This window comes from Balaenoptera physalus (assembly GCF_965194825.1).
Source record: "Balaenoptera physalus genome assembly, chromosome: 16".
Classification (NCBI taxonomy): domain Eukaryota; kingdom Metazoa; phylum Chordata; class Mammalia; order Artiodactyla; family Balaenopteridae; genus Balaenoptera; species Balaenoptera physalus.
In genome coordinates, this window is record NC_138898.1 from 79,791,520 (window position 1) to 79,806,147 (window position 14,628).

Below are 14,628 nucleotides of genomic sequence, written 5' to 3' on the forward strand. Positions count from 1 at the left end.
TGATTATTAAGGGTGGTACCATTCATGAAACCCATGCAAAGAGAAAACCCACAGCTCTACTGCATTTTGCATGTCCATTTGAAAAATGCTTTTGTGTCACAGTTCTGAGCAGAACAGTGCCGAACAACTTGGGGGCCCAGGTGCTCAGATACACCTTCCTCATCCCTTTCTGAAGAGGCTCTCCTCAGGACATTTCTGAATGTCTCTCTGTAAGTAATTCTTAATTGATTTCTAATACTGTCTAGTCCTGACTTCTCAGCTAACTTCTCAGCTTAGGACTAACACAGTGTCTAATTATCTAGTTCAAAGCATGAATGAATTCACAGGCTCGGCTGACCTATTAAGTAGCACTTCTATTTGAACAGTAAGGTAACACTACCCAAAAATCAAAGCAAGAATAGTTTAATACGGTGAATCAACATGGCTACAAGCAGTTATTAAACTTCCTTCTTTCTGGTTTCATTTAAAAAACATAAATAAACCATTGAGCAAAGAAAACTTGCAAAATTTCAGGTAAAAATGATGCAGTATACACTCCATAATCAAAATATCATGGTAAGATATTCAAGGTTTTTGTTATAAAAGAAGCCCACGTCTTGTAATTAACTGAACATATAACTTAGGTTGTTGCCAATTGAAGTTCCAGAACATACTCTTAAAATTGCATGAAACAATTAAAAAAAAAAGTTTTGTTTTTTTTTTTAAATAAAGAAGAGTGAGTTTCAAGAGAAAAAAAATCGTGCATTTCAACTTTTAAGATCTTCTTTTATTTAAATGATATTTTTAGTCGCAGTTGTAACGAGCTCAGGAGAACAATACCAGCTGTGTGTAAGAGGGATCAACAGTCAGTCTAGAAGAAATGAAAATTTGCTTTTTGAAGTCATGAGTCAAAAAGATAAGGTACTTTCTTTGGAGGAAATAATTGAAGATGAATTCCAGGAATTCCGTGTTAAGGACATTTCGACCGAAGACTGAAATCTGTGATTTCAGACTCTCCTGAAACTCTAAGGGTTTAACTGCGGGCGCCCCACTTTGCAGGACAGAGGCCTGGCTGCCAGTGAAGTCCACCTTCGCTTGAAAGTGTTAGGAGTGCTTATGACCTTTTGATTCAGAAGATGATACTGCATCTTTACCAAAAGCAAACGTCACAAAAGCAAGCATCCAAAGTGACGAGGAGCAATGGGAAATTCTTGCAAAGATGATTAAGGAAGACTGCTAGTCATTTACTGATCTGTGGTGAGAGCACAAAAATGGAAAAGCAGTTACATTAAATGGGTAGCATGGTAACAAGACTCACACTGTGCCGGTAGAATGGGTCAACTTTTGTTGGGTATTTGTCAAACTGTAAAGGGATCAAAGCAAAAGCTAGTTACTTAAAGAATCTACATTTCTGTTCACTGCTTCAGTGGAGGTAGCCCGAAGCAAGCTTCTCTGCCGTTAGGCTGTCATCAGCCTCTGTAACCTCACTGTGTATGAAACCATTCTGAGCTCGAGTCACTCTGACAAGAAATCAACAGGAACGCAAAATCAAAGTGAAAACCCATTCAGTGCATTTAGGTTGTGGCCACAAGAGAGCGGCTTTCTTTCTAGGCTATATTTAGAGATTGGCGCGCACCAAACATCTGAACTGGAGAGAAGAGGCGATTGTTCAGATAAATCAAGAGGGAAGTGAGCATTGGATCTGATTTATCCAGAGAATTCCCTCCGTTTTCATCTTCACTTTGGCAGAACTGTACATTCAGCTGTTTTCTGAAATGTATTACCCCCAAATACAAGGCAATTTGGGCTAGGTCTTAGAACCTTTCTTTTGAGCAGAAGAGAGAAAATACCATTATTTCTTCTAAGTAATGTCATCATCCTGGGCTGTAACTCCCCTCAGTTAGACTTAACTTATTTTGTGAAACAGCTCACTCAGACTGGTATAAACTCCTTCCCTAAATAACTGTTGAGAAGTACAGTTCATCCAGAAAATAGATATAGGATTTATCACAGGAAAAAATTTTTGGTCCCAAGGCCTTACCTCTAATATTCTCCTAAATAAAATTTATAAAATAAACTTTGAGATATATATTTAAAAAATTAAGTTGAACAAAATGGGGGAGAGGGAGGGAGGAGAGGATGCAAAGTTTGGTGAATCACGGAATTCAAATCTATCCTCACAATGCCTATATTAATTGCCTTAAAATCAAGTATTTCCTGAAACATTAAAAGTTAAATAAGTAAAACACTCTAATAGTCACTGTTATGGATAGGCATCTATCTCAGAATAGTTAGTATCGTACTATTCCTTACAGCCCCTAAGTTAAAAAACAACCCTAACTGGTCCTCCGGGCATGCACTAGTCCCCAGGCAAGGCCAAGATCGTGTCACTGCCAGTGGTCCCTCTTACCACAAGGCTGAGTTCGGACCCTGCAGGGCTCATCGATCCCTGACCACTTGCTGGCAGAGCACAATAGCAGACTGGGGGCGTTGTCTTATGAAATACGGGAAATACAACACCTCCATCAAAGCCGGTTTAGAAAACCTTCTGAAAGAGCGGGTATTGGGGGAGGGGTACCCAGGGCCATCCAAGTCTCCTGATGACTCTCTCCCTCCTCAGCCCTTCTGGATTTCCCGGGATTCCGTGAGCATTTATTTGCTAGCGCCGAACACTGACAGATACATGTTTATATCTGGTGGCAACTCCCCAAGATGCTCAAGAAAACAAAATCACCCTTAAGAAGTTAACTACCGACACTGGATGTGACCGTTTTGAGGGCATCTAGAATAAATTCCACCCACAGTGCTAGAAATAACCGTCTAGAAAAGAGTTCCTACTTTAGGTCCTGGGTCAGTGCTGCCTGGAGCAGGGCACATCCCCTTCTCTCCAGCAGAGTTGAGCAAGGTCAAGGGAGTCCCCCCCAAACAGCTGTTGCTCCCCAGCCAATCGCCTGTGCCCGGACGGCCTGGTCCAACCCCACCCTGCTGCATAAAAAGAGAGTCGCGCTCTACTTATCCTCACATTTCTGCCTGGGGTACGCACCATGGGCGGTGCTGGCGTCGGCATGATGGCGGTGGGCGGCAGGGCGTGGGGGAAGGGCGTGAACGTGTGCTGGTGCGTGTGCTGGTGCGTGTGCTGGTGCTGGTGCTGGTGCTGGTGGAACTCGGTCCGCAGGTAGGGTGGGGGGCCCAGGGAGGCCCCGCGGTCAGCGCTCTGGGAGGCCAAAAAACGTGTGTTCAGTTCCTGTCGCAAGATGTCTTGCTCTGGAAGAGAAGAACAGGGACAGGGTGACACCTTTTCTTGGGACGGTAATTTCCTTCAGAACAGGACATCCAAGTAGCTCACTGCGGAGGGCTACAGGCCCAGGGCACGGGAGCTGGGGCTCTCGGGGTGCGGCTGGGCCCTTAGTGGGAAGGGATAGCCGACCAGGCAGCGGATGGTAAGGGCCAGTCACACACTCTGTTCTCTGTCTCAGCTTTCAGGGACAGGCGGTCCATCGGTGGGGTGCACGGACAGAGTCTAGGCCGAACGGCCAGAGGTCAAGTTTCAGCTGTTTTACTGCCAGCTGAGTGACCCCGGGTGTGGGAAATCACCCATCTGTGTCGCAGTTTCCTCATCTATTATACGGGAACAATAACATTGCCTGTGCTATGGATTTGTTTCAAGGGTTAAAGAAATGAACCTATTTAAGTGCTTAAGAGCAGTGACTGGCTGACTAATAAAAGTGAGCTGTCGACACAGCAACATGCCGTGACACAGCCCTCATGCCCTCTTCCAACATAAACCTCTGCTTTACGGCTCTCTGTATCAGTGGTAAAACATGGCCACAACAAACCCAAAGTTGTGCCACTTGGCCTGATTAATACAGGTGAGGAGAAAAGGACCCAATATCCAACACTAGGTGTGTCCTTAAAAAGCTGGGACATATGCTCACAAAAAGTACATCTTCTTTCCCACCCAAGGTAGAAAGACCTCAGTCAGCTAATAAGGATGTGACTTAAGATCCTGGCCTGAAACAGACATGGGATGTGTAGAGCTTTTCTGTCAAGCTAATGGGAGCCCAGGTGACAGGGCCCATACAATCTGTGCTTTACTGCTCAGAGGATGAACCTGGTCAGAAAAGTCTGGCAGTGTCCGATTCCAGGACACTGTCATGCCAGGTTGGGATGGGTGTTGGTACATATTTTTGCTGAATCTCAGCCTGCAGAGGACTGGAGGGAGATTACAAGAAGGCATACAATAAAGCAGAAAATCATGAGTGGGTAACACTGAGCCATCGGGGACAACACAGAAGCAGGCGAGGCCCCCTGGAGGGGAGAGTGGGAGCACGAAGAAGCCAGGCCAGCGCCTCCATCCTACCTGAGTAAGTGCTCCCGGCCGGGTGTCCGGGCACCTGCAGACTCCCTGATGTCAGAGGTGGTGGAGGAGGCAAGGCAGTGGGAGGGGCAAACATATTGGGGTGATGTGAGTGTGCGGGGGGCTGGAGGGTGGGCGTGAAGCTGTGCAGGGGGCTGTGGTTGGGCAGTGACAGGGGGAACGGGGAGGCTGAGGGGTGGTGGGAGATGTGAGGGGGGGCAGGCTGAGTCTTCGCTGGAGTGCTGCTCCTGCTACTGCTGTTGGAATACCAAAAAAAAAAAGAGAAAGAAATGAAAAAAAAAAGAGGTAAGCCATTTATTTTCTTAAAAAAACACCCTATCTCCCTGCCCAAAGCCATTCAACACCTTTTCTCTTGCTCCTTCCTCTTCCCAGACCCTCCCCTGTGCGCACAGAGCCTCTGCTGAAACCGCAGCTCCTCTAAACTGCCCCCACGACTGCGGACACAGCAGAATAGGAGCTGCTGCCCCCAGCCGCCACCATGTCCAGACAGCGGCCCCCTCCCATCCTGCACCAGCCACACTTCCGATAGGGCAACGTCAGTGGAAAGGAGTAAGCGCGGTGAGCTGGGCTCGCCCCGTCTGTCTGCTCCCTCTTCTGTGAAGAAGCACAAGGAAGGGGGAGCCAGGGGGCTAAGGTGCCCCGTCACCCCTATGGTCTGGAGGCCACAGACGTGGCCTTGGGGGCAGAAGATGGGCCTGGCCCCTGCCAAGGCAGCTTCCTTCCCCTGTTGCAGACAGGAGAGAGCACGGCTCTTGACTGCCACGGTCACCCGTCACAGTCACAAGGAAAACACTATCCAAGTCACCAAGCGCGGGGGCTTAGAATGACAGCCCCCGGGACCAGCCGGGGTGGGCAACACTGGGCCCTGTACCCTGCGTCCCTGTTCCCCTTTTCTTTGCAGGTTTCCTTGTGCTACTTTGTAAACTTTCCTTTGTACCCTGGCAAAGACAAGACGGAAGAGTGCCTGGATCTCCAGGGAGGAACACCTCTCTCTCCCTAAACCTGGCGTGTTTCTTCTCTACCTGTGACTCCTTGGTCCCCATCTTCCCATCCCTGGAGTTGCAGGGAGATGTGATGGGGGGGGGGGGCAAAGAGCTTTCCTTCTTAGAGTCTCAACATTCCACCATCTCCCTGGCTTTCCGTTCCCTGCCTCTGACCGGGGAACCGGCGGGGCTCCCGGGCACAGAGCCCTCAGCTCTCCCTTCCTTGAACCTTCTTCTTCCTGCCTTCACTCTCTCAGGAGCCTCCGTAGATATTTAGCTCTTGACAACGTCCTCACCACCCATCCTCCGCCCAGCCCGTCCCGTCCTGCTCCCAAGAGACCTGTCCCACCGGCCTCTCAGGCCCCGTCCCTGTCTTGCGCCCCCGCCTCGCTGAGAACACTGCGCTAAAGCTTCCAACAGGAGACCCCAGTCCCCGGGCGCCCCGCTCCCAGCGCCAGCTGCCCGTCCCACAGAAGATGACCAAAGCCGGGCAGGCGGCTCACCTGAGGCTGTTGAGGCTCAGGCTGCTGCTGTTGTAGGCGGACAGCGGCTGGGGGAGGCTCTGGGCGGAGGGGTGGGCCGGCGCGGGCGGGAGGGCCTGGGGCGGCAGCGGCCCCGGGGACTGCGGCCGGGGCGGCCGGGGCGCCGGCGGCGGCGGCGGCGGCGGCGCGGGCTGCGGCGGGGCCTCCGGGGGCGCGGGCGGAGGCTGGGCGCCGGGGCGCGGGGGGGGCGGCGGCGGGGGCTCGGCGCGCGGCCCCGAGGCGGGGTCCGGAGAAGGCGCTCGGGGCGGGGGCTCCGCCTGGGGCTGGGGCGGCGGCGGCGGGACCTGAGGGCGGGGGTCCTTCAGCACCACGGGCTCAAAGATGGGCTCTTTGCCGCAGTCCTGGCTCTTCTCCTGGCTCCTCTCTAGACCCGAAATCTTGGGGACAATGGGCCCCGCATCGCGGCCGTCGTGTTGGGGTAGCGCGCCGACACCGAGCTCCGGATCTGTGCGGGGGGAGCAGAGAGAAAAGCACAGGCAGGCGCGTGAGTGGAAGCCGACGCCGGGCCCGGGTCATCTGTGCCCACCGGGCCGTCCCCGGTGCTGTCCTGTCTGTACCGCTGGGAGCAGCCGTGTCCCTGGGGGAGAAAGGCCCACCAGCCAGAGAAGGCTGCCTTCCAGGAAGCGGCTGAAGCCACCAGACTCTGAAAACGAATGTTTCCCTTAACCTTGACAAAGCCTTTTGTGCGGCAAAATTCAGAAACAAGAGCCAACAAGTTGATTCTCCTTTTAAAACAAATATACTTCTTGACTACACAGAGGAGAAGTGTTTGCAGTAGCACACGAAGCAAAAGTTATTTAGCCCCACAGATGTCTCTTATCGGCCTGGCCTCCTTCCCCCTTTCCATTCTGACTGATGGAGCCCGCCTGACATTTGGAGAAATAATTTTCTGTTTAGCAAGGGCTAAACTTCCGGTCAAACGTCAGGCCTCCTACTGCTGAGGGCTTCTACTCCTACCGACGATCCCAGAGTTTGAGATCGAAGGTGCAAACATGAATTTAGACCAATTTACTGTCAACTACACATGCTCGAGATCTTAAAGAATTCCCTCTGGACCACTGGAGGAGCCCTTAGCCTAGCGAGGACAAGGGGTATCAGATGCTGGACCTGAGACCAAGCCTAGATGTGAAATGTAAGTCAAATTCTACAGTCACTAATGAAATGTAGACAACAGATGCTCCTATATGAATGTAAAAGATATGCTTCCCTCCAAAGGTCAAAAGATCCATGCCACATCTAGTATAGGGGTAACCTGATTACCCCATAAGTCAAACTCCATACAATCCTCTAACAGAATAATGAAAGACAAATATGGCATTAAATACAAAGAGGTGGACCGATTTATGAGTAAGTACTTTTGTATACATCGCAGGGAAAAAATTACCTTGCCTGCATTTTTGCGCTTAAAAAAAAAATCCATCCTTTTATTATTACACAGCTTAGAAACTGGAAGAGAATGGATCACAATATTCTCTGAAATGAGGGTGGTGTTTCAGGTATTCCTAAATGAACTACTTTGCGCATGAACTTTCTCTTCTAATCTCACTGTTACCAAGTATGAAAAATACATGGTATTCTCACTGGTCCTATTACTTTCTGTTGATGTCCTCTTGGGTATACACATGTCAGTTTCTCTTCCCTGGAATTTGCATCAAAGCAATCCATTATTTTCGTGTTCTTTTGGTAAAACAGATCAAACCTGTAATATGCACAAAAGCAGAAACAAATGGTGGGTTTATAAGCAAACCACGTTTTTAGCTAATATGAACTCGGCTGTCCTCAAGTCCCACAGACAGTGTGGAACAATTACACGAACAGGATGCCAAGAAAGCCCCCTCTTCACATGGCTCAGGTGTGAACAGATAAAGCATCTGATGGATCTGGTGAAAAGCAACTCTAGACTTCTGACATCCTACTCACACACACTTCTCTCTAAGTGCTGTCTTCAGAACCTTGCTAGGAAGATCTTTGCTTATGATAAGCTGACATTTTATGAATTTCCAAAGCCTGAGGGCTAAGAGAGAACTACAAGATTCCTGATGTCGACACAGACCCCCTTCAGCCACAAGAAGAACTCCTACAACACAAAGGAAGACCCTTTATCTGCAGACACCCAGCTCTGGGGATGCTGGCTCTGCTTCTTTTTCATTTTTTCTATCATTGTCACAAGATTTTCCATAGCAAGCAATTATACGAGCTCACTGAAAACCACAGGCTTCACACAATGCAGACTGGTTAGTTAGGTCTGCGGCAGAAGGCACTAACACCCCGGAAATCCTAACAGCACAAAAAAAGAAGGCACAGTACAGGCTTGGGCTCGCTTCCCAAAGCTCTGTAAAGGCAGAGTTGGCGCTCATGTTTCCTCTGCTGTCCCACTGTCTCAGGACCAGCCCAAACCCAGCTAGAGTCAGAGGAGTGGTGCTGAGACTGTGGCGGTGTTGCCATCCGTGACGATCAACAAGGTACACCGGCAAGACCAAAACCTCTCTAGCGAACCCTACAAACTTGTAGGGAACCATTGGCTTGGGAAACCGAGAATCACAGAATTTTGGAGGAAGACCACAATCTGGGAGACCATCCCAGCGCTTCCCAAACTTTAACGTGCATATGAAACCCCTGAAGATCAGATTCAAATGCAGATTCGGATTCAGCAGATTTGGGGGTGAGCAGGGCTCCAGAGTCTACCTTTCTGAGAATCTCCCAGGTGATGCTGGTGCTTAGACCGTTCTGTGAGTAGCAAGTGAGCATGTTCTCCAACCCTCTTCGACTACATGGGGAATAAGCCCAGAGAAGTTAAGGAACTTGCTTGCTGCTGAATAAACCAGACAGCAGAGTTCTAGTGGCAACTCTGCCACCACTAAGTGACTTTTCTATGATTTACACAATGCTGCCCCCTAACACAAAACAGGTAATGATAAATCCAGGATTCAGTTAAAATATTTAACTACAATCAGATAGTGCAAAGGGTTAGGAAAGCTACAAATTGTCGCTGGAACACGGCCTTTCAGCTCAATTTGAAAGGTGCCGTCAGTCCATCAACACTGGTGCCCCAACCTATTGACCAAGGCAACCGACAGGTTGGAAGGCTGGTAAGAACTTTGGGGCTGAAACAGTTTTACGACCCCCCATTTGCACGGGTCTCTTGATGCACAGACTAGGCGTCATGCATTTTTGTGGCTAATCGGCAATGCATTTCCTTTTCCTTTCAATTATTCAATAAATGCGTCTTCCCAGTTAAGCTCTTCCGTCCTGACAGTCCACTTGTCTTACTGAGCTTCTCCAAAATTGGCAAGAACACATTAAAAAAAAAATTTTTTTTTTTTGTATTGCTCAGTGTACTCTGAATTTGCCAAAGGATGAAATGTGCTGAGGCGAAAGAAATAAGAACGTGCAAATTGACTAGTGTTATTTAGAAGCTTTTTTCATTACATTTTGGGGTTTTAAAATTTCTCTTTTGTGTTTGTAAAAATAACATCATGCTTATAAATAAAAGATATGCAAATCTGAATTACACTATACAGTAAAAAGGCTGAATGTACTGCATGTAAATTATATATCTCAACAAACTTGACTCAAACACAATACTTTTTAAAAAAAACCGTAAGGGTAGATTAGGAAAAATGTGCTTGATTTTACTTCAAATTGGATACAAGTTCCCTGGGGAAAATGGACTCTCTTTTACTTTACTAGTTGAATATAAACCCTATAACCTCTGTGGAGGGCAATGTGGCAACATTTAGCCAAGAAACTAATGGAGTTCCCTTGACCTGATGAGTAAGAATTTGGCCTATAGACACAGTGGAACAACATCGTGATTTGAATCGCCCGTTTGGAAACAACTCAAATGTAATCATTAGGGTTCTGGTTACAAATGCATCTGGCACATCCATGCAGTGGAAAAGACTGCAGCTGTACAAGTGAATGAGGAGCTCTACATGTACAATGTAGAGCATATGCTAGCTTTTATAAAAAATGGAAGAAAATGTATTCATTTTTACTTTATACATAAAGCAACTCCGGAAGAATACCCAAGAGACCAATAGCAGTGAGTTACCTGTTTGGGGGCTTGAGGAGGAGTGAGAACTGGAGAGACAGAGAACTGGGGGAGGGGGAGATATTTTACTGTCTACATACATGCATATTTAAATTTTTGAATCCTGTGATCACGCTACCTATTAAAAATTTTAAAACTGGTCTTATGTTTAAAAACAGTCTGAACAAGGGGGAAAAAAAGGAAAGCAAACAAAACTGGGAATTTGAATAGTGGTACGACTAATAGGCACGGAGAGTATATTTTATATGAAATAAGAAAATAGAATGCACACGTTTATACTAATAACTTTTAAAATAAAATGGATTTTATGAAAAATATAAATTACTGAAACTGACTTAAAAAAACAAACAAACCCGATCATAAAAGTAAACTGAAAAATGACTCCATATCAACACCCCCTCAACCAAAAAAAGGTACCAGGTGCATTTCGTGTTATAGACAATGTGGACTAAACCTATACGAAGCAAACGATTCCTGTCATTTAAATTGAAGACCAACAGCAAACCTACAACCAAAGGAAGAGGCAAAACTATTGTTTACAAAAAATATAATTATCTTGCTGGAAAACATAGACAACCAGCTGAAAAAATATGAGAACTAATAAGAGAGCTCAGTAAGGTATCCAAATAAAGAAAAGCCACAACATCAGTCGCTTTCCTACACACCAGCAATAGTGAAGAGAAAATAAAATAAAAAAAGAATATCCTTTACAATAACCAAAATCATGTAACACTTGGGAATGAACCTAACAAGAAAATTATAGGGCCTATAAACTTTCAGAAACACCCCCCTACACACAAATGCTTTGAGAATCTATGTTCTAGGGTGTTTTATGATTCAAAAACAAATATAAAGAAGTAAATAAATAAATAAATAAATAAATAAATAAATAAATAAATGGGGCGGGGGGGGGGAGTGGGGAGGAGAGGAGGGAGGGGGAGGGGAGAGAAAGAGAGAGAAGTTAAAGGTTAAGCCATGGAAGAGGTAGCTCTTAGAGGAGACCACCCCTTGGGGGAGTTTTCAAAGTTTGTTGGAGTATGTCTGGCTGTCACAATGACTGGAGGGTATTTAGTGGCTCTCAGGGAGATTAGATGTACCACGATATGAAGGTAAACCCCACACAATATCTTGGTTCACTTTCTAAAGTCCCACTGAACATTTGTGCAGCTGAAAAACCTAGAACCTGTTTTTGCAAAGAAAGACAAAATAATTTTCCACATGGCTTTAATACACACTGGGTTTTCTAAGAATGCAACTATTGTATGTTGTTACGTCTGCTGTGTTATGTCTTGTTGTTGAGTTGTTCATCACTTGGGAAAATCATGACATCAATGGTAAGGCTGATCCTGGTATGTGAATTACCACGACAGCCGTGTTTCTATGTACAGATTCAAGCATCTGACCTTTCGTTGTCTTCTAATGCAAACAGGCATCTACGTACTTAAAACACAGCATGTTATTATAAACTACCTTCTATTTGTTTTTCCTTTACGTTTCATTAAAGGCTTTATACACATTTAAAAATTATGTGTGCAGATAAGCATATTAACCATATATTTCACTCCAGAAATTAAAAAAGAAGAGTGTGCTATAGGGACTTCCCTGGTGGTGCAGTGGTTGGGAATCCGCCTGCCAATGCAGGGGACACGGGTTCAATCCCTGGTCTGGGAAGATCCCACATGCTGCAGAGCAACTAAACCCGTGCGCCACAACTACTGAGCCTGTGCTCTACAGCCTGTGGGCCACAACTACTAAATCCCGTGCTCCGCAACAAGAGAAGCCACTGCAATAAGAAGCCTGTGCACCCCAACGAAGAGTAGCCCCCGCTCATCACAGCTAGAGAAGGATGCGTGCAGCAACGAAGACCCAACACAGACAAAAAAAAAAAAAAATGTGTGCTATAAAATAGTTCTTACATTACACAAAGAGGGCGCTGGGTGTGGTGGGACTGAGGTTTGATGCATTATGTCCCCGTGATGGACTGCTCTGTTTCTAGAAGTCCAATAACTTACTGCAAAAATGCAGTAACTATCTGAAAGGGTTGTTGTGGAAACTAAAAAGTCATGTTAAGTGCTTTCTACAATGTATAGCGCAAAATAAGTAAGTGATCAGTGTTCCCAAAACTACTGTAGAAAGATTTAATTTCATGGAAAATATTTCATGACAAAATTACTATTAAGTAAAATAAAGTGCACTATTATCAATATGGTTTCAATACTTAAAATTATCTGTGTAAATGCATACATATATGTACAGAAAAAGAGATTAGAAAGATATACATCAAAATGTTAACTGTTACCTTTAAGAAACAAGAAAAGTAAAATAAACTGATATCAAGGGGAAAAAATGTTAACTGTAATCCCGTCAGCCAGAAATAACCATTGATTCAAATTTTTAAATTTGTGCTTTTTTAAACTTCCCAAATTTTCTATAGTGAATATGTATTATTATTATAAAAGAAAAGAAAGGGATTATATTTTTAAAAAGAGTTCCTTCATGGACAATACACCTCCACCATCTAAAGAAGTCAACCAGGAAAGTGACTGTTCAAGTCTCTTGAAACTGCCTTACCTACTGGATGGAGTTTTTAGAAAAGCTCTTCACCCAGAGGACAGATAAGTATTTTTCTCTCAGAAATGAGGATAGGATATGGTATGCATTAGCTTTCCATCAACTCCTCAATGTTTCTAACTGGTGTACTTGAACAGAAAGGAAATGGTGAACGTTGATGACAGAGAAGGAACGGGGGAGGGGGAGGTGGGAGGAGGAGGAGACAGACTCTCCCAAGGCACGTTTCGGTGCTTCTGGTCTTTACACTCGATTAGAAAGCCCTAAGAGGGTTTACCCACTATAAGGTCATTACTGTAGCAAATATGAACGAGCCTGAAAGGCATCACGAAAACCTTGTGGGGCACTGGCCATTAGGCAACGTATCTACCCACCCATCCATCCATCTGTATCTGAATGTTTGGACAGGTCCTATTTTTACACTATTCTATCTTCTAGCTAGCTTTTCTACTTATTTGTCCCCATGGAGGAGCCACAGAAATCCCACCACATAGAAAGAATGAAGATTGTAGCCAAATAAGAAAAAGAACCCAAATTTTAAATCGAAAAGTGGGAACATTAATAAATCTTGAAATGTTCAACACCAAACAGCCCAGAAATATAGGGAAGCCTCAGATTTCTATGAATCTACATGCAATTATTTCAAGCTACCAGCAATATCCATTCCTTAAACACACTTTCTGTTGTCTATTCTGTGACCTCAGACAAAAACTCCTTTTTAGCAAAGGCTGCATGTTTTGTATATACTTACTAAAATGAAAACCACACTGTTGAATTCATTTACCAATACTTTGAACTCTCCTGTGTTTTAGGTGCCGTCTCTAAAACTCTACACGCCAATGGTGTTTGACCGAAAACAATCTACCTTCTCTAACCTACACTTCTCTTTATTTTCCTCTTCTCCCTCTTTTCTTCAAATCATTAAACAGAGACCAGTTTGTTCCATCAGCAGATTCAATTACGTGAACGAATGGAGGGATGACATTCAGTCTTGCAGCTCTTCCTTCTCGGGCACTGAAACTGTACAAATAAATTGAGGAAAGCCCACTGTTTGTTCAAGGCAAATTAATTTTCAAACACTGCAAGAGTGGGCAATCAGGGGAATGATGGGTGCTTGGCAGGGCTCAAAGAGATTCCATTTTGGGCTTGTCATTTTGTGTAAACATTAATTACCATCTGGGAGGCTAAGCTCTGGGCTGAAGTCTGCATCGCAAACCTCTGAGGGCCTCCAGGGTTCCTAGTAAAAGCAGAATCCTAAATAGGAAAGAATAGCCGTTGCATCTGCCAAAACACCAGCAGCCCACGGGGAAAGCTGTGTGGAGCCCAACAGATTACAGGCTGCTGTTCTTAGAGGCTAGTTTGGATAGCATTGAGTTTACCAGATTAACCTAGGACAGGGGTTAATCTGACAGGAGTTAAAGAAAAGTCAACAGACTGCAGTTGAGCATACTTAGATCTGATTCAAGTTTATTCCTAGTAAACCTCACACCAACAAGCACTGATCCCTAATAGGATGCCCATGTTCCTGATGCTTTACGACCGAAGACTCTGCCTTCCGGGGGAGTATCAACCTTGGCTGTTCAGACTAGAGCCCACAGGAATGGCTTCCGCCTACAGCACAAGGCACCCTTACAGGTCAACCTGGGCTTGCAAACATTTTATTTCTTTTGTAGCCTCTGGCACATAAGAGCAATGAAGGACCATGTTGATGAAGGACCAAAATCAGGACAAGAGAAAGAGGCTGTGATCTATTGGGGGTGGAGATGGGGGCATTAAAGTCTTAAAAAAACCCAGGAATGTCAAGGTCGTATACAATTCGCCTCATGTTTTCATTTCATACAAGGCAAAACGAATCACTTCATATGCCCAGCACTGTGCTAGGTCCTGAGGATACAAACATTAATGAGAAACAGCCCCTGCCTTGCAGGAGCTGGCGGTTGAGGACACAGAACAGAGGAAAAACACGCGAACCAGCAGTCTGGAAACCTGTGGCCTTCAACGCCAGTGTTTGTCGTTTGCAAGGTTCACAGAGAAGCTTAGATAACCAGAGCTAATGAAGACGACAACTGTATTTTACTGATTCAGAGTTATCCACGGTAAAGCACTTTATCTGTAACACTTCCT

The 14,628-nt window shown here is 45.5% G+C and overlaps 1 protein-coding gene across 5 annotated transcripts in view; it reads right to left on the reverse strand.

Annotated features, from left to right (window-relative positions):
- The window catches only part of AUTS2 (activator of transcription and developmental regulator AUTS2), a 1,112,861-nt gene that overhangs the window by 22,409 nt on the left and 1,075,824 nt on the right, over positions 1-14,628 (reverse strand). For 3 of the 5 annotated variants that reach the window (XM_082432283.1, XM_082432281.1, XM_082432284.1), the window contains 4 exons: positions 5,844-6,327; positions 4,340-4,593; positions 3,002-3,243; positions 1,298-1,342 (listed from right to left, as the gene is read on the reverse strand). In XM_082432283.1, the coding sequence (XP_082288409.1) occupies positions 1,298-1,342; positions 3,002-3,243; positions 4,340-4,593; positions 5,844-6,327 (1,025 nt within the window). The remainder of the gene's footprint in view (positions 1-1,297; positions 1,343-3,001; positions 3,244-4,339; positions 4,594-5,843; positions 6,328-14,628) is intronic. The other 2 variants (XM_082432282.1, XM_082432285.1) reach the window with 2 other exon arrangements.